This window comes from Ricinus communis, chromosome 7, assembly GCF_019578655.1.
Source record: "Ricinus communis isolate WT05 ecotype wild-type chromosome 7, ASM1957865v1, whole genome shotgun sequence".
NCBI classification, from domain to species: domain Eukaryota; kingdom Viridiplantae; phylum Streptophyta; class Magnoliopsida; order Malpighiales; family Euphorbiaceae; genus Ricinus; species Ricinus communis.
The window spans coordinates 4,402,284-4,423,206 of NC_063262.1; the positions used below are offsets into that span (position 1 = coordinate 4,402,284).

Sequence of the window (20,923 nt, forward strand, 5' to 3'; positions counted from 1 at the left end):
TGTGCAATTACTTTTAACACATAAATTTAAAAATTTATATGAATGTTGTAATTTTTTCTATTAATTTATTGATTAATAAGTTATACTTTTAATTAAACACGCGCTCTAATCATAAAAAAAACATATTAATAATAAATTAATTTTTTAATTAAATAATAATTAGTTTTCTAATTAGATAATAATTATTCTAAAAAATAGCATATTAAAATTTAATATTATGTTAACTAATAAATTAGTTCTCTAATTAGATAATGATTCTAATTATAAAAAATAATATTTTTAAATATTATATTTACTAATAAATTAATTTTTAATTGTATAATAATTTTTTATTCTAGAAAATAGTAATATCAATTATCAATTTAATTTTTTATAATATTAAAATTAATAAATAAATATTTTAAAAATAATTTTTATATTATTGTACTAATAAAATAAAATAAAAACAGTTAAAAATATTTAAAAATAATTTGTTTGCTATTATTTTTTTAAAATATTATAAATTAATATTAATTTTTAATTTTTTTATTAAATTATATTTATAAATTTAATTTTATAATTAAAATAATAATAACGGGGACGTACAATGTGACAAATAAATGACTAGTTAATATAATTTTAAAATAAATATGTATTTGACCCATATTTTAATTTGAAGGGAATTTCATTTCTTTTTCAGGAGCTCATCAATGAAAGCGCATTCTATTATTCTATGCAATGCATCCATATGTGTAATTAAGAATGAGGGTGGTGGCCCCCTCCATTTACCCTAATTGCATCCTGAAATTGAAAGCTGCCAATCTGATAGCTTGTACTAGACAAGGACACATCTATCTCTTTTCCATTCTATCTGTGTACAGAACAGTAAAATACCAGATTAGATCATTGAATCGAAGCAAAGCTTTTATGAATAGTTTACTCGACACACCAGCCAAACTTCTGAGCATGCATAGCTTTACTTGTAACTTAATTCATAGTTGGCCAAGACAAGTTGACCACTACTACCATACATAAGCAATTTCAGGGGCACAAAACTCAACATTTCTTAAATTAGACAAAGTAGAATCTTAACTACTCCGATGAACCCAACCAAATGTGTCCCTTCGATGAGTGGGACTGAAAGAATATGATTTATGAGAATTGGAAAATTTTTGTTTAATTTAAATATATTTTTTTATTTATATATTTATTAATATTACATAATATAATATGTTTCAATTATTCAATGGTAAAACACAATACATTATATACGTATCACTGTTCTATTTATTATAATATATATTCGTAATGTAGATAATATTTAAATAACATAAAGGGTATAAAGATAATAATTAGTTAATTACAATCATTGCAAAAGGGTTAATTTAATCATCTTCCAAGTGTATGAACTGAGTTACATATATAGAATAACAAAAGTGCCCTAGCTAGTAGCTAATTAAGCTGCTAAAGCTAAGTCTAGTTAGAGCTGATTACAGTGTGCATCCATGTTCTAAAAAGTAATAAAGAGAGAAGAAAAACAGAAGAGAATAAAAATGTAATGAAAAGTGAGAAAAGGATAGGCATGTGTTTCTTTGTTGTTTTTATTCAAGAAAAGGAGAAGTTGAAACTAGTTGCACTAGCAGTACTGAGCTGATAGTATACTAGTGTTTGTTTCTCAAGTTCCAATCTCTGAAATGCTCTGTAAGGCTGGTTTCCATTGCCCACCACCACCACCACCACCAACACCACCATAATGCCTGCCAACTCCTCCTCTGCTGCCGCTGCTGCTGGTACTGCCACCATTGCTTGCTAATCGGTTAACCTCCTGCTCCACCTGCAAAAGATGAAGCAGCAAAGGAAAATATTAAACAAACATGCACCATGAGAAAATGACAATTCAGATTATTATTATTATTATTTTTCTTCTCTCTTTTATCATCTGGCACCTTGATCCCAAAGCAATGGTTCCATTATTAGTTTCTTTCCTCTTTTATTAGTACTCATTATTTCTACTCTGACATAAAGCAAGGCCGCCCCTGACCCTGATTGAAACTGTTTAAATATAACCACCCCATTTATAATCTACTTAACTCCTTTTCTGATTCACGATAGATTTACTGTATGTCGCAGGAGCTTTCTTAAAATGTTATCTTTGCTATTTTGTCTAGGTGGCCAGACACTATACAAACTCATTTTCAGTAATTTTTTAATAAGATTTAAACTGTATACACATATCTAGTAGCATCCCAGAAACTTTTTCTCTTAAATGAATTATAATTTTATTACCACCAAAATATTTAAAATTTTATTATAATTAAAATTAGAATAAGAATGAACAGAAAGTATGTTTAGATATACACAACTCTCGAAATAAATAAAATTATTCATGATATAATAGAGCATGTTATATAATTGCATTAAGACTTTTCGTGACCAAAATGGGTCGATTATATATTGAGATAAAAGTATAATTGCTTTTCAAGACAGTAAAAGCAAAATAGAGCTTTCTCACACACAGAATCTCTACTGACATGTAATTGCTAACTAATCAAGCTTATTATGACAAGACTTTGAAGACTAGCAAAAATGGGTTGGAGTTGGCCACGTGTGTACAATTATATATGTTAATTACTAACTAATTGAACTTATTATGGAAGCTCTTACTAGCTGTAAAGTGGGTTAAGATGATTATAAATTACTTAAAAGATGATTAGAAAAACCACTAAAAAGATGATATGGCAAAGAAAATTAGTATATTAAGATAAAGAATAAGATTTCACATTTCATCAGAAAAAGAGAAAATTGAACAGTCCTAAATGTTGGTTACTTGTTCCAAACCATAAAGGAACTGGAGATTATAGTAATGCTATAAAAAAAGAATTACATTTTTTAAACGGCGATTGTACCCATCTGTTCCATATAACTTCTTCAATTTTTTTTAATTATTTTTGTAATTTATTCTTATTAAACTTTTTATTGAAGCTATAATTTTAAAATATAAAATTACTATTAATTGCATATTATAATAGTTATATTAATTATTAAAAAGCATATTTAAGAATTACTTACTAAACTAATAATTAAAAAAATGAACATAATTGTAACGGTTTAAAAAAAAGAAAGAAAAACTATCTCTTTAAAAAATATATGGATTAGATAAAAATTAGTCTGCAGTTCTATAAATGATGTACCTCGAGATCTGCAGTTACAAACAAAATTTCAGATTCTTCCGAATAACAGAAGATAATATAATTTTAAATTTACCCATAAAAACAAGGAAAAATAGCCTACTTTTTATTCTTTATAATTCCGGTTCCTTTAAATTTCTCTTTTTTCAATATGAAAAGCATACTAATATCAGCTGATGAAATGACAAAAATAAAAGTGAAGATGCTCTGTTTCTTTCTGTAATCTGTAGAGACTGAGAAATGAGAATGGAAAAGACCCAAAGAGCTCGTATTATATACCCACTGTGACTAACCTAATTATTGCACTAATCTGTAATTATTGGAATAAGTGCATCGAGAATTAATTTATACACAGAAAAGATTTTCACAAACTGAAGTGTTTAAATGAATCAAAATAAGGTTCAGGTTCCTGTTACCTTAACATGAGAGCTGAAGTTTTCAGATTTAGAAACAGAATTGGGATTTGGATTCAAGGTTAGGGCGCTGGAGCACTTGCTTCTCTTCATTTCAACTCCAACTCCAAGCCCTCCTCTCTGTTTTAACAGCTTCCCGAGTTTAACACATTTCTTTGAAGCAAACTCTTTCAACACATCTGCAACACAAAGAGTTGCATATTTTTACAGAAGAAAGTTGGCCATAATCAACAAAACCCACATCAGAATTATGATAAGTTTACCTTCAAAGCTTATGAGTCTGTAGACTTGACCAATAAGTAGAGTATCATCAGGTCGAAGAAGCTTTAGCTGCTTTACTGGCAAACCATTTTCTGTTTTCGTTGTTGGAGATGGAACTACCATTGCAACATAATGACCTGGATTCGAGTTCATGATTTGATGAGCACTAACAGACCAGTAAATCCTCTCGATCTTGTTTCCTGGGTGTTGAATAACAACTGTTGCTGCTTCTGCAGCTTGACAATTTCCCATCTTTCAAAACCACAAAACAGATTTTCTTTTTTTATTAACTAAACTGAAATGAGACAGGAAGGTCTTAACTCTATTTTATAATTAGTATGGGGAAAAACTGGTATTCGGGAAATTAATGATGCTGACGATTGGTTCACGTTGAAGATGTACGGCTAGAATCCATAGATGTGACTCAGAGATTGACCAAAGATCGAGGAAAGGAAAGAACAAAAAAGATAAAGAAAAACCCAGAACAGGAAGTTTGCAGGATTCCTTTCAGTTCAATGAGCAGAGCTTTTATGGCTTGGAGGTGAAAACAAAGAAAAGGGCCGGTGGTCACTGACGGTGGAGGTGGTGGTTTGGAGTTGGAGTTGGAGAAATGATGGAAGAATGAGGTGGTGGTTGATTATATGATGGTGGCAGCTAGATATATAGTATGCTTACGAAGTTGTTATTTTCAATTGGTAACAAGAAACATTTTCTTTTTAAAAACAAAAATTCCAATGACGCGATTGCTAGTAATATTTTCTTCCTTTTGTTTTAGATTCATAACAGCCAATTAGCGTGGAGGGTTTCTATTTCAATTTTTGTCCCATTTCTTTACAAAAAATTCATATTTTATTTATGTACCAATTAATAGATAATTTTTTATATTTATTAATTTTAAATAATAAAATTATATCAAATATTTATTTATATAATACTGACATAACTAAATTTAAATAATAATTTATCTTTCCCAATACTACTTTAATATGAAACTAATTCTATTCAGAGAATAATTTTTTGATAAAATCCTGTAAATAAATGTAATTTCAAGATTGGTCAATAATAATTAAGTATTTACATCTAATATTATCATATTATCTAATAAAAAATTAATCATCTCATATTTATAATAAAGAGTTTATAATTTTACACGTAATATAATTCATTTAATAATTTATCAAATGTTAACTATAACTTATTAACAATTATTTACGAATCCTAATAACCGGATCGGTTGGACCGGCTTATCAACTTTAACCGGTAAAAAACTCATCTATTAAACTGAATTACTTAAAAGGAAATAAAAATCAACAGACATTATCACAGTATCAGAGTAATAATTCAACTGTCCAATCAATTAAACCGATAACCAGTTGGATGATGGGTTTGATTTATTAAAACACTGATATTAATGGAAACGTGTTGATCAGCAAATCACCTGGGTAAGAGTGGGAGTGGGGTCTCCCTCCCTGAATCTATAGTCGCTGTATGTATCTAAGGGTCTATTACCTTATTTATGGGCAGAGCCATTGACCCGAAGCTGGCTTTCCTTCTTCTTAAACTCTTTACTCATTTTACTATCGTATTATTTTCCTTTTAAAAAATATTCTTTGCTGTTTTTATTTCCCCTTAATCCTGACTTTTTTTGTTTTGACATTCCAGATGTTTTCTTTCTTTCAGAGACAGAACCAGAAAGGCTCATTCCAATTTCCAAATTCAAAGAACAAAAATAAAACAATTATTAATGTATAAATACAAATATTGTTATTTATGTTCAATCTGTATTATTTAAGTATTAGATTGAATTCTTTTCTCTTAAATTTACTCATCTAACGTGAAAGATTCACTTAGAGCGGAATCAAATTATTAAGAGTTATCCCATCAATAAAAAAGAAAAATAGTCGGCAAGTCAATAAATTTTATGACTAAATAAATTTCCGACAATCAAATTAGACGAGGGATGAGAGATGAATTTGACAACACGTGTTTTATGCGTATAAAAAAGAAATATGCATATTTGACTATTAAAGTGATGACTCAATAAAAAAGAAAAATATTTATTTTTTTTGTAGTAACACATTAATTCTATTACAACCGCTAGTAGTTAGGTGCTTTGGGGTGTGGAACCAAACTAACCTATTGAAACTTGATACCGCTCGGTTGTTTGGATTAAAAGTTGGCAATTTGATATAATCGATCACCCTATCCTATTACAATGTTTATGTAATATACTTTATTTAAATTAGTTATTTTATAGCGCTAGCATAATTCATATTTTTATTAAAAAAGTTTATAGAATTTTTTTGTTTTTATTATAAATAAAGATAATAAAATTAATAAAATCAATAATTGAATGGTAATATGAGGTATTTAAATAATACACAGGTAAATCAAATTTAATGGAACTAAAATAAATCTATATAAAAGCAACAATATAGTAGGTTTAATATCAGCTATTTCCATAAAAGTACACAGCACTTAATACTAAACTGAGTATGGTAATTTGATATTATTTTATGTATATTTTATTTTTTATAAAAATAAAAGTAATGAATTAAGTTGAAATTTATAATCTAGTTTGGTTTTGATTTTTTTTTTTTAATTTTAAATTTTAAATTTAATTGAATCGGTTGAAAGCTAAATTGAATTAGGATTTATTGCCACAAATTTTATTAATACAAACTAAATCGGACACCAAACTAAAGAAACTCTCGAAAAAAAATTTATATGAATATTACCTAACTAAATAAAAAGTCATATCATAAAGAGCTAACTAAAATAAATTTAATTTTATAAATTTATTTTAAACAATTAAAATTTTCTATTATATACTAAAATACTTTTTATTATATGAATAAGAAAACTTACTTAGTTTGATTTAACTAAAATTAGAAAAGTAATTATTCTGATTAAACTAAAATTTTCTTATTGAGCACCAAAATAGATTAAATTAATATAGGTTTCTAATTAAAAGATTGCATTAAATTTAAATAAAAAAATATAACCCGAGTCAAACTGAATAATTGGTTCAGCTTATTTGGAAATTGTTTTCGTCCTGGCTGCTACCATTCATTTAAAAATTTATGTGCATACACGACTATTTCTGAAATAAAAACTCATTTCAGAAGGAACTGTTCTTTGACTATAATAAAATGAAAAAAAAAAAAAAAAAAAAGGAGATAATCATTCCGTGTATATAATTACACGTGTGAAGAGACGCCTGTGAAAAGAAGTTCCAAGAAGTTATTCAACCATTATTAACAATAATATTGAATGTGATTTATGATTTTGGTCCAAACGTGGCGGGTCTCTATTAAGTTTCTAACTTATAGTTGGTCCCACTCCACTAAGTAGGCTAAAAGCTTTAATTTCCTTGAAAAAAAATTAAATTTAGTACGTGTTTTTTAATTTTTTTTTCTCAATTCAGTAAGAAATTTAAATATTTTTTAAATTTAACTTCCAATAAAATTAAATTAGTAGCCGACAAGGCAAAGAATTTCCTTTAACCTTTTTTTTCTGGGTTCATTTTCACCATCGAACTTGAGCATGCAATGTCATACACTTAGTTATTATAGTTAGTTAATTATACATAAAGTTATAGCCTTGTGCACAGTTGTTGGTAAAAGATCAGAAGTGGGATTTAAACCAAACTGTCTTGCTTCTCTATACAGACGAATTAATTAGATGAGGTGCTTTACCAAACTTCTTTTTATATAAAAGAATTCTTCTTTCTGGTGAAAAGGCACTTCAATGGAAATTAAGAAATAAGTGCACGAACTCTGTGGGTCCAACTTGTTTTGGTTTGAAAGGCATAAGAAAGATCATCAGGATTTTTTATTTTTTAATTCGGGTCTCATCGTGAGGAAATATTATATACTGAAAATTTGCAGCATTCAACCACAAATTGCCGCCATGCATGTTTTCATAACCATTACCATACTGACTGCAGTATATTCAATGATGCAGAAAGGAGTATTATTAGCTAAAGAAACTTTCGGATTTTAATTCTTATTCCTGCCTCCAACTTTTTATGTGAATATAATTATTGTAACTTTCAAAAATATTTTAAAATCATTATTTTTTTAGATTGTAAATTTTTATTATTTTTCCTATAATTATACACATCTCTCTCTTTCTTGGACCTCATGATCTGGTTGGGCAATGGGCACTAACCCACGAACCCATTTTTACCATTTCTATTGAGTATGGACCTTCACTCCAATCAAATACGCCCGGACGCACCATGTCCACACTTCTCTGTCCGGCCTATATATAATTAAGCCCATTGAACGAATCTATGTACATATTAAAAGAAAGAAAAAAAGCATTAGGTTCTATAGATAAAGTGCAATTTTGCTAGACTACGATTGGGTATTCTATCTTTATAAGTTTATTTTTTAATTATAAATTATTAACTAATATTATTCTAAATAATTTATTCTTTTATTAATATAAATTGTTAATGAATTTATATATAATTTTTAATTATTTATGTGACTTAGAATTTTATTGTTGAATCTTATAATTGTTAAATGCCACTAATTAAATTCTAAAAATAGATAAATAATTTTAATAAATAAAAATAATATATTTAATTGATCAACTATATATGATTGACTAATCTAATATTTAATTATATTAATAAATTATTAAATTTAAAATAATATCAATATTTATAGATTTATATGGTACCGTATATCTATGATACATTAAAATGACTTAACCTTTAAACTTTAAAGTAACTCAATCACATTTTTAAAGTTTGAAAATATAACAATTATATAATTGGAAATACCTTCTTTCTTAACAAATGACGATGTTATTAATTTTTTTTATCAAAGTGAAATTCTTTTTTTATTTTATGATTTTTACTTACTAAAATGCAGAATTAATACTCTCTTATATAAAAAAAAACTTGGGTTGAGAAGATTAAAACAGTTTTTTTAGCACTTAAAATTAACTGTCTTAATATATTTTTTTATGTGTATATAAAATAAACATATATATATATATATATTATTAAAAAAAATTACTAAATAAAAGAAGCAATACCAACCCTTTCGATAGAACAAGAGATTGGCTATTGCTCCTCATTTTTATTTTATTTTTAAGAACTCACGCATACTAAGACTGACTTTATTCCTTTGTAGATGGAGCTTCGACAACAACTAGGTGTACAGAGAAATTATGAGCATTACGGTCATGCATAACTTCCCTCTAGACCTAGCTTTTCTTGTTCTTTCTTAAATAATTTATAATCTCTAGTGAATCTCTCAATAGGACTCAAATCTAAATGAAATTCTAAAGAAAAGAGAACAAATGGATCTTATAGGATTTCCAATAAATTTTTTAATTTATTTTGGAAGCAGGTGATTAGAACGACTTCTTTTAACACTTAAAATTAAATGTCTCACTTTTAAAACGATTTTTTTAGCACTTAAAATTAACTGTCTCATCCCATTAGCACCTAAAATTAACTGTATCTATTTCTTTATATATGTAAAAGAAGAAAAAGACAGAATTAATTTCATGAATGGAATTATCTGTGAAGTCTAGGAATTTAATTGTATTTTTGCTAAAGTTTTAAAGGCTTATCTATTAATTTTTCCCATAAAAAAACTGACACATAAAATTTTTGCCATGTATTAATAGTTCTAATAATTTCTTTTCGAACTTAAATAATTCTATCAGTTACAGCTTTAACACATAGACAAAATGATAAATTTTCCTGACATTGTGTCAATAATTTTGACACAAACATAGTGATGCTGTATAATTCTTATGTTTATTGTATTCAGAAATCATAATATAGTTAATATATTAATTAAGATGTTATTTTTTTAATTAAATAGTAACTCCAATTCTAAAATATAATTTATAACTAATATGTTAATTAATAAATTATTTTTCTAATAAAATAATGATTATTAATTTTAAAAATGATATATTAATCGTATTTCTAATATTAGTATATTAATTAATAAATTTATGTAGTAATCTAATCTTACATGACATATTATTAATAATATTTTTTATTAAATTATTATTATATTTATTATGATTTAGTATTAATCAAATCTTATACATATAAATATTTTTTAAAAAGATAATTAGATTTTACGAATTGAAAATATTTATAACCAAAATAATAACAATTCTCGTATAATACGGCCGAAAGATAAATTAAATTAGGCAAGATGTATAGATTAGCCGAAAAATAAGTTTTTGCCTAATGTGGCATGCCCAAAGTCATCATACAGTCGCTAGCTAAACACAAAGCTTCATTTTGTGAACAGGAAGGAGTAACCTCACAGTCCTGATGACAGACTGCAGTACCCACTTAGTCAAATTCGATTTATGTAAATGAAGTATTTAGCATATGAGGTACAAATTGCTGCTTTGTTTTCAGGGGGCACATGTTATGCTTCTTGTAAAGTTGTAATGAATAGTTTGCCTCTCTTGGAAATTCGCAGTTCATTACAAAATCAACTCTGTATGTACTCTACGAATTCAGGATTTTGAACAGAAAAAGGTACAATGATTAAGGCAAACAACTCAGTATAAGATATGAACTAACGTGAATCAGCCACAGGACAAATCCTGAGACAGAACTTTTGTTCATTCTATCTATTCTAGGATTTTGGCCCTACAGAAAATTTGGCTTGTTTCCAAGGAAGCTTCATGCAATTTCATGTAAAGCATGCTTGACAGTAATGTAATGTCAGTATCAAGTATATTATGACCTGGTGGATGGGTTATTGACAGATGATAGTACCCAATAAATTTCTGAACCTTTCGTGAAAATTGCGATATGGAAACGATGATTTTCGTTTGGTTCCATTGAATAAATATAAGCGGCAATGTCTGTGTCTGCAGACTACTGCGATACTATTAACTTGTACTGCAATGAAACAGCTATTGAAGTAGTTTCACTAGAAGCTGACATTGGCGAAGTTGTTGAAACTCATTCTTCCAATATTCTAGCTGATGATGAGAGTTATACTGATAGTATTTTCGATTCTGAGCTTGATCAAATGCTGGAACCCAAGTTAGTTAAGCGACTTCTGGAGCTTCCAGACATTGTCACTGCTCGTCGAGATGCAGTAAATTGGATACTAAAGGTGCTTAATTTACTCCTTGTTATCTATATCAAATTTTATTTGCTCCCTTTTAGACTTGTTTCTTTTTACACTTAATGCTAGTATCTCTATCTTGCAGGTGCATGCTTACTACCAGTTTAGGCCTGAAACTGCATATCTTTCTGTCAACTATTTGGATCGTTTCCTCTCATTTCATTCTTTGCCAGTAATGTTTTCTTTTACATGTTGTTGTCTTCTTAATGTTGAAGTACCTAATACGTAATGCTACATACAATGTCAGTTTTTCTACAGTCCGTCCAAGTTAACATGTAAGATTGCTAGCTGCACTGTGTTATGCTCCAGTTATAAGATGTCCACATACTGAAATTCACATTTATTAAACCTTAAATTCTTGTCAATTAGGCTCTAATTGGGGTTCAAGCTTGCTGCAACATAATTCAAATTCTGACGTTATTATTGTTATATGCAGCAAGGGAAAGGATGGCCAATGCAGCTGTTAGCAGTAGCATGTCTGTCAGTAGCTGCAAAATTGGAGGAAACAAATGTTCCACTTCTCTTAGAGTTGCAAATATTAGAACCGAGATTTTTATTCAAGCCAAGTACAATTCAAAGGATGGAACTTCTAGTCATGGCAAAACTCAAGTGGCGATTACACATCATAACACCTTTCTACTTTCTGCACTATTTCATTGCCAAGCTTTCATGTGCCAGTCCTGATTGTAATAATTTCAGCTCTGTTTTTCCGCGTTCCTCTGATCTTATAATCAACATATGTAGAGGTGAATCATCTCAGATCTCTCTGTTTCTGATTCATACATAAAAGAATAACAACTGATTATGATTTCCACAACAGTGATAAATTTCTTGGATTATACTCCATCAGCAGTAGCAGCAAGTGCAGTGCTTTGGGTGACTAATCAAACAGTTGATGACCCAAAATTGGAGTGCTTACACGAGAAGGTGAACAGAGTAAGTCTTAGTTATGAAATAATGCTATATATGTTAATACATGCCAAATATCATACCAAAAACCGAAGCAAACTCATATCTCCTAATTCAAGATGAAGTTTCAGCTAATTCCAAACTTTCTGATTCAATTTTTCTTTTGTTTTTGTTTTAAATTAATTGGGCTCTGACTGGAGTTGGAGTTTGAACTTGCAACGCATATATTTTCTTTTTACTTGGGAAAGACAAAAATAGATATAATAAGGCAACAACTTTTCCCTAATGATTATTGTTCTAATGGAAAAAGAAGGGGAATTTGAAAAGATACTTAATATTGGAGGTAGCGTACTCACAAGATGTGCCAATAAGGCTGTATTCCACAGTAACAAGAATGTCTTATATATTCATCAAAGAAAATTGGATGCAGGATAAGGTGAAAAGATGCTACAATCTTGTCAAGAAGAACATGTCTAAATTGTCACAATGGGACTATTCCTGCAAGATGCCATGCAAAGAAGTTTTTTGTGCAAAGGAATTCAAGTCAAGACACAGCTCCTCTCCAAATAAGTGCTAAAAATTTGAAGTCGCGAAATTTATGGGATGAAAGTTGAAGTTTGCATTTATTTTTTGCCAATTCTATCTTTAGGAATAGGAAAAAACAAAACAATTGTCAGATTGTCTTTTGTTTTTTTTGTTTTGGTGTGTGCGTGAATGTGTTGCCATTGCAAGGCAGTGCTGATGAAAGTTGTACGTCAGAAATTATTAAGAATAGCAACTGTGAGGCTTGAAAGTTGACATCAGTTTTGTGTGCAAGTGATTCCATTTTCTCAACAAGTTCTGCTAGCTTTCCCTTTTGCCTAGGCAATGAATGGCTAATGACATGGTATGATATCAGGACGAAGCATCTAAACATAAAGCAAACATTCAATAAAAGACAGAAATAAGGAAGGATCATAGGTGCTTGCAAGAGGGTCCATCAATCTTACAGAAAGTGACCAAAAAGTCGCTTTTCAGTTACTTTTACATTGCTTCTGGTTCAAATTTCAGTGTAAACAGTCATCATAATCTACAACCTTAAGAAATGGTGAGAAAAAAGAAGATTCTCTTAGGCTTTATTTGCCTCTCATCTCATGGTCAGAGAACTTCACTCTTTTCTTCAGAGGCAACGACTGCAATATAAAAATGGACAGATCTTGTTACAACTTCTTAAGAGTATTGTTATAATTTGCCGCTTGATTAGTGTAACATCATATTTTATAGGTCTATTCAGCTTTTAGGTGTTAAATTTTATTGGTTATATATAATATAGTAGGCAGAATCTAACTAAAAGCTTCTCCTCTAATGTAATTGTACGTGATAGATGTTCTGAAGCAAGCAGCATGGAAGCAGAATTTCAGCCTTGGATCTAGGTTTTGCAGATATTAGCACATGTTGATTTCTGCTCAGAGAATTAAGTCTTGGCCTTTCTGTTATTGCTAATGCAATTAGAGAAGGTCCAGAGAATGTATTGTGTGAGAATTCAGGCTCTCACTAGGCGGCTTTTTCTCTTTTAATTTTTTTTTAAACCTGTCCGCCAATTCATCCGGAGGACAATGTCTATATATGCGAAATTTTATTAAAATCTATTTCAAATTGAGAATTACTTGTCAAACTATCATAAAATTAAGATTTCTTTCATTTTTACCCTAAATTGGTATTTTTTTTTTGTAAACACCCCAACTAGGACTGTCAGCTGTCTTTGTGATTTTCAAAAGTTGGCAGGTTGTCAAAGTCTAAATACACTACAGAAAAGTTGCCAGTGAAAGATGCTGTCGGGGTAGCTCGAAATTCTCTTCTTATTTGGGTTTGAGGCCTTCCTAACGGCCTGTAGTTTTTTGTATTCTTGATATGCTCAACTGGGCCTTATTCAATGAAAATCTTAAAATAAAAATAGAAACAGTAAGATATCTCCTGTTAATCTTGAATCTATCATAAAGATTCCCAGCAAGCAAAGCATTATCAATGAGTAGGGTTCGTTTTGTCTGAGACCATTAGCAGGGATTGTTGTGTGGGGTAGAAGAGCCATTTATGAGCAGAACATGAGACTGATTAGATGCGATGCACAATGCTTTATGCCTTTCCAATGGACAGAGAGAAGGCATCAAAATCAAAGGTCCACAAATTGGTATGATCAGGATTGCATAAATACCAACGAAAGTGAAAAAAATAATTGGCCGAGCCCCTTGGTAAGTAGGAGATGATAATGAAGCATTTGTCCCTTCTTTTTATCCACTGCCATCTAATCCTGAACATGCATGCCCTTTTAACACTTCCCCCTCAAATCAAAAGGAAAAACAAAGCTGCACGTATTCTGATAAGGCATCTTTGCAGCAGACTTTTATTGCTATGCTATATATTGTGTTCGTGATCCTCTATAAATCCTTTACAGGAGCTCTAATAATTAAATACACTTTGCAAAAATAAAATACTTGCCTAGATCTCATCTTTACAAAGCATTTCTGAAGCTGTTTAACTATTAAATAATATTGTTTTAGTAATAAATTATTATATTCTAATTTATAATCGCAAAGCAACTAAATAAACAATTCAAAACTTTTAGCAAACAATATCAGTATTAAGTAGGAACTGAAATTGGATTGGACCATCCATTCATATGATATGAAAGGGATAATTCATATAAACTCATTAGATTACCAATTTTATGTAAATTTTTTTTTTTTACACTAATTTTATGCAATCAGAACTAGAATAACAACCTTTTTTTTTAATTAGTAATGATCTCATTTTCTCAATTCAAATTAAATGTTTTGTTAAGCTGTCAGCAAATTAAACAAATTATTTTGACTTTTTCTTTTATAAAGAAATCAAAAAGAGGCAAAGCAGACTAGAGAACATTGCATATGACAGATTCTAGGAAAGGAAATCCCTATATTATCCCGAACAAATAAAAAAACGATTGTATCAGGACATTTCTAATGCATTTATTATATATGTTAAACTTTTTATTTTAAAGCGTTATAACTCAATGCACTATTTATATTTTAAATATAAAATAAAGAATTAATATAGGGACTAAACTTCACTCTCTACTCTATATTTAATAAATACATTATAAATTATTATACATTTAATTGATTAAAAATAAAATAAAAGAATAAAATATAAAAGAATATATTAGACTTAAACAAAAAAATTTATTTTTTATATTTAAATATAAAAATATTGTCCGATGGATGCCAAAGAAAATTATTTGAGAATGTAGGTTAGAAAATTAGAAGTTTAGTTAATTTTCTTTCATTGTAGAGGCTTAAGGTAGATGCTGACCTGATGTTTCTTAGACTTTGTCGGCTTTATCCACATGGGGGGAATGTTCAATTTAAATAATGTGCAAGACATTATCTGATCAACAATTACAAGTAACTTATTTTGGAAAACAACTTTACATTGGAAAGTAATTAAATAATGTGTTTTATTTTGGTTGGAGAGTTCATTGAAGGATCTAAGTAATTTTAATCCCTCTTCTACTCCAAATTCTATCAACACTAAATATACTCGAATTATCTACTGTAGTACGTGTTTTATTTTTTTATACAATATCTGATGATATGTAGAAAAAAGTGTAAAAGGAAAATAATAAATAAATAACTACACTAATTTCTATAATTTAAATTGTTATATTATCTATCCTCATATATTTAATATTAAATGAATCTAATAATTTTATTAATTAAATTAAATTTTAAAAACTAATTTTATTGAATAATTTTAATTTTAAATTAGTAATTGATAACAGTCCCAAAAAAATCAATATAGTTATGCTAAGTTTTCTTACTGATAGCAAACAAAGCTAGAGGGAATATCGGACCTATGTCCAGTACTCACTCTGAAAATCAAATTAACTAAAAATTTAATGAATATTATATTAATTATTTACTTGAGTACATTGAATAAATTATTTATATATGGCTCGACAATTCAATTTTATCATATTCAGTAGTATCATAAACTGAATCTAATTTCATTAGAAAACATAAATTCGGTAAAAATTATAATTTAAGAGGACCCGCGCGGCTGGTCTGCCGCGAGAGCTTAGCCACCGGCACATGTCTCTGGGGCTCAGAGGCTGAATCCTATTCGAACAGGAGTAGAATTCATTTAGAGGAGATGAATGCCACTAGGGGACTCATCCTCTATTGCCATGTAAGTTGAACTCAACCTCCTATTCCTAGACTGCGGGTTTCCTCTGCCTTCATCATCAATAATAAAATAAATTGTAATAACTTTTTTATAATTATTATTTATTAAAGAGAATATTCTAAGAAAAGAACTAGTATATGAACTAGCAAAATAAGTTATAGAATTCTAAAACTATATTTATAATTCTGAATATTACAGTTTAATAATTTAAATATTCAATCTATTAAATATATTAATTGTTAAAGCCTCAACTATACTTTCCAATGATATAGGAAGAAGTTTTTAGGATTAACCTCGACTTCTGCTACACTGCAAGATAGGGAAAAAAAAAAAAAAAACTATTGGATTGTAATTTCTTTTAGCATTGAAAAAGAAAACAAAAAGAATTTCCGAGAAAACAAAAAAGAAAAATAATATTAATACAATATCCAATTTCAAGTTATCTCATTTTTTAAAAAACTTTTTTTTGAATACAAGCTATCAATACCACGAGATTAGATTAAGACGTCAGTGCATTAAATTAAAAATTCAGCATAATGACATAAAATCATTATTCTTAATTATTGTAGAACTGTCATTAATTTTATTTTTATATCATTATTGTTTTCCTCTGGTATCATATCATTACAACATATTTGGTATGTGATGGGAAATTGTAATTATTTGGAAAGCCAAATCTTAAAATGTTGATCACAAATGTCATTCTGTTACTTTTTCTTGTCAATTTCTATAAAGAAAAGAACGAAAAAAGAGAACAACATAAAACATCTCACCAAAATACAATAAAGGAAAATAAGTTTGTCTGTGATTGCAGAAAAGCCGTAACAAAATTAACCAGCAACTATTACACATAAATATTTTCAATAATATTTATTATTATTCTCCACGAAGAATCCATCTTCGGTATCTCCGCATCTCTCCTCATCTGTGCCATTTCTCTGCGACTCTCTCTTTTGTTCCGTCTCTCTCTTTAAATCAATAAGATCACACAATCTATCATCGTTGAGCTCTATGTTTCTTTCTGTTTTCTTTCTTGCCCTTGTTTTATAGGTTTCTTTTTCTCTTTTCTTGCAAATACTTTTTCTTTTTTGTCGTTTTATTTTCTTTTGGCGGCTTGAATCTTTTTGTTGCGTTTGATTGTGAATTGTTTATATAAATCTTTCTATCTAAAGAATTCCCATCTGGGTTTTCTTTCTCAGTTGGCGTTCTTCATTTTCAGGTTGGTATTTTCTTTTGGTTCCTTCTTTCTATCTATTATTGGAATACCATTTATTAAATTTTGTTGCTTTCTTGAAGAAAATGAGAAAAAGAAATTTTTTTTAAAAAAACTCTATAAACAATTCAATTGTCAATTAGCTTTTATATTTTCATTAAATTCTAAATTTTGGGTTCTCATTTCCTTTTGCCAATTTATATAATTTTGCAGCCATGACGGTTAGTGAAAGGAGAAACAGTGATGGCTACGATATAACATCTGAAACAATGGAGGTGCATCAAACGAGCTCTTCAAAGGTTGGTAAAGGGAAGAGATTATGGAATAAAGTGAAGTATCAACTAGTAGAATATCATTCTCTGCCAGGTTATTTGAGGGATAATGAGTACATTTTGGGCCATTATCGAGCTGACTGGCCTCTGAAGCAGACTCTGTTAAGCATCTTCAGTGTCCACAATGAAACATTAAATGTTTGGACGTAAGTCTTCATTTTCTTTTTATGTCTGTACAAGTTATTTTGGTTATAAGGTAGTATAGGTTCTGTGCACTGTATTTCTTACTTTCTTTTTATTAAGAAATCGGGCATAATTAGGACATTTTCATGTTTGTTTGTTTGATACCATAAATGCAGTGTCTTCATTTCTAATAAGTCTTTGTAATAAGACAAGATTATTTATTAAGAAGATACATATAATCATCCAAATGGATGTTATAGTTGAAGAGGAAACAATTTCAAATAGAATTGCAGAGTCACATAGAGGTAATAAGAAAGACCAGATAGGGTTCAGGTTGTTGATAGATCATATGCCGAAACAATGTTTATGTTACAGTATTACCAAGTCAAACAATTTGCTCCATGGTGCCCTGTTAGACCACTCAGTCTATCAGACAATTCTAGGGTGAGGGATGGTTACTAATGTAAGCGTTTGTCACAACGTCCTCCCAAAGTTCTATTTTTCTCTAGAGATTAAGTAATTTCGTTCATATGTTTAAATGGTAACAATTCAGTACCATAGGTTTTTGAATTGTTCTTTGCCGTTTTCTTGATTCTAATATAAACATTCTTCTTTTATTTGACCTATTTTACCAATAAGGTACTATTTATTGCAGGCATTTGATTGGTTTCTTCATTTTCCTTTCCCTGACCATATACACTGCCATGAAGGTTCCAAAGGTTGTTGACCTTCACTCGATACAACTCCCGGAAGTGTTGAAAGCTGATTTGCACAAATTGCATGAATGCCTCCCTTCTTTACCCACCATGACTGATATGCACAGACTTAGGGAGGAACTAAAGACAACCTTGCCTTCAGGGTGGCACATTATGGAACTTCTATACAACTGTTTGCCGGAGCGATTTTCCAATGGCAACCACACAGACGCCTGTGTATTGGTACTGTTCTATTTCTTCATTGCCTTTGAGTTGTGATCGCCTGCTTGATTATGAAATATCTAATCATAACATCTTTCTTATTATTTTTGTTAGTGTTTCATTTCTATAGTTAGTTTAACAGTTTGTAGTATCATGTGGACAAATTTTTAATCTTTTGCACCTTGGATATTTTGAATCAACTCATGCAGGATTGGTTTTTCCGATGCTCCGTAGATTTTCTACTGCCACTTTGTTTATCTTCTTGTTCTATGTTTATTAACCTTGATCCATTTAGCCAGTGAAGATTTTCTGTGATATTGTGATAGTTTCCTGGGCTTCAATTTGATTATTTGGCAAAGGCAAATTGTTTTGGACTTGCATTGATTTACCCTTCAACTCATTGAGTTCTTGGGTAAAACGAGTTTTATATCAACTTGAATGCCAGACATTGTGTCTTTTATTCATGTGACCGTGTCTGTATGGTGGGGCTTTTAAGAGAATAAATAATAACAAAAAGGAGACAGTGGAAGGGTGTGGGCTGCTCAATTCAAATGGTTGGCAATCAATACACTTTCACCTAAACTGATTTGAATGCCACATAAAATGGCAAAACTAAGATGTATGCTTTAATTAATAGTCAGAATGCAGGGTTTAACTTTTGTTGCCCGGTCATGAATATGATTTCAGTTTTTACTAGTTGAAAATAGATGGGATATTTGAAGGTTAAGCAAAGCAGTGAATTTGCATTTGCACAGGTAGGAGGCTCAAAATAAAATTTGTCAAATTTGATATGTTTGATCTGGTATATCTAAATGTCTTTTATTGAATAAGGTAACGTTTGAATGGAGACCAATTGCTTGAATATTGAGGGGAACTTGTTTGGTTTATGGAGTCTTGAAGACATTTTAAAACATTTTATTTATCATCACCTATAATTTTAGCCTCTCCAGTTTAGTCTTTATGATCTAGTCATGCTCATGTTGTATAGCGGGCACCGTTTCCAGTTTTAGTTGCCACATCATATCATTCGCATGTCATGCATTTATAGTTGTGATGTGTCAGTAGAGAAGTTTTAAACCTCTTCTGAACAAAATTTGGGAAAAAGTGTTGCTTCACAAATCAGAACCACAAGCATTTCCCTATTCTTTTAAGTGGGGTCTATTAAGGAACCAATCTCTTCACTTCATGGTGAATAATGTAGGGTGATGGATAATTGCTGATATTGTAGTTAAACACTTTGCTTGTTTCTTTCATCTTAAAGTTTCTGCAACTGATCTGTTTTCTTATTAATTACAGCGAAGCATGAAGGAGGATGTGGCTAACCTTATAGCCCCTCTGATGGTGAGGCCAATCACACGGTGGCCATTTTTTGCGTTCTTGGGTGGGGCTATGTTTTGCTTACTAGCTAGCAGCACGTGCCATCTTCTCTCTTGCCACTCCGAACGCATGTCATACATCATGCTTAGGCTTGACTATGCTGGAATTGCAGCACTTATATCTACCTCTTTTTACCCTCCTGTTTACTACTCCTTCATGTGCAACCCTTTTTTCTGCAACCTTTATTTGGGGTTCATCACCATATTAGGAATTGCCACTGTTTTGGTCTCTCTCCTGCCAATGTTCCAAACGCCTAAGTTCCGTCCCATTCGAGCAGCTCTCTTCTCTGGCATGGGATTGTCAGGAATAGCACCAATCCTGCACAAGCTTATCTTGTTCTGGAACCAACCTGAGGCACTCCACACAACAGGCTATGAAGTTCTTATGGGAGTTTTATATGGAATGGGAGCAGTGGTTTATGCTACAAGGATACCGGAACGATGGATGCCTGGAAGATTTGACATTGCTGGGCACAGCCACCAGCTTTTCCATATATTAGTGGTGGCTGGGGCTTACACTCATTATCACGCAGGGCTGGTTTACCTCAAGTGGCGGGACTTGGAAGGATGCTAGAGAAATGATATCCCGAAGCTTGAAATAATTAATCAGCTGATGAAATATTATGCTACTACATTGTAATAGGTATAAGTAGGTTTAGAAATAGGAATGCAGCGGAAAAAAGCAGAATACTTAGCCCTCCATTAGTTCTGTGTATAGTGGAATACATGATTATATATATCATGTATGATAACACTGTTGTATTTGACGCAGCAAAGGTAGGAATTGATGGAGCCTGTCCTGACTAATACGGACAAGGACTGCTTTCAGTTTTTCAGGTTTGTGTGTACCATACTGTGCTCTGACATTGTGATTGTATA

General features: G+C 30.2%; 3 protein-coding genes across 3 annotated transcripts; 2 read left to right on the forward strand and 1 right to left on the reverse strand.

Moving 5' to 3' along the window:
• Window positions 1-1,331: 1,331 nt before the first annotated feature.
• Window positions 1,332-4,554, reverse strand: LOC8283380. The gene is made up of 3 exons (XM_002525241.4): window positions 3,844-4,554; window positions 3,584-3,759; window positions 1,332-1,813 (listed from the first exon to the last, which is right to left on the reverse strand). The coding sequence occupies exons 1-3, from the start codon at window positions 4,091-4,093 to the stop codon at window positions 1,655-1,657; spliced, it is 585 nt and encodes a 194-aa protein (XP_002525287.2). The 5' UTR covers window positions 4,094-4,554; the 3' UTR covers window positions 1,332-1,654.
• A 6,087-nt stretch (window positions 4,555-10,641) lies between these two features.
• Window positions 10,642-12,681, forward strand: LOC8283381 (cyclin-D4-1). Its single transcript, XM_002525242.3, is given in 7 exon segments — window positions 10,642-10,962; window positions 11,060-11,146; window positions 11,411-11,720; window positions 11,795-11,910; window positions 12,314-12,366; window positions 12,368-12,404; window positions 12,407-12,681. Coding segments are annotated over 7 exon segments (918 nt in total). The 5' UTR covers window positions 10,642-10,701; the 3' UTR covers window positions 12,461-12,681.
• Window positions 12,682-16,865: 4,184 nt separating this feature from the next.
• On the forward strand, window positions 16,866-20,880 carry LOC8283382 (heptahelical transmembrane protein 4). The gene is made up of 4 exons (XM_015723065.3): window positions 16,866-17,302; window positions 17,510-17,774; window positions 18,407-18,689; window positions 19,965-20,880. The coding sequence occupies exons 2-4, from the start codon at window positions 17,512-17,514 to the stop codon at window positions 20,616-20,618; spliced, it is 1,200 nt and encodes a 399-aa protein (XP_015578551.1). The 5' UTR covers window positions 16,866-17,302; window positions 17,510-17,511; the 3' UTR covers window positions 20,619-20,880.
• Window positions 20,881-20,923: the final 43 nt, after the last annotated feature.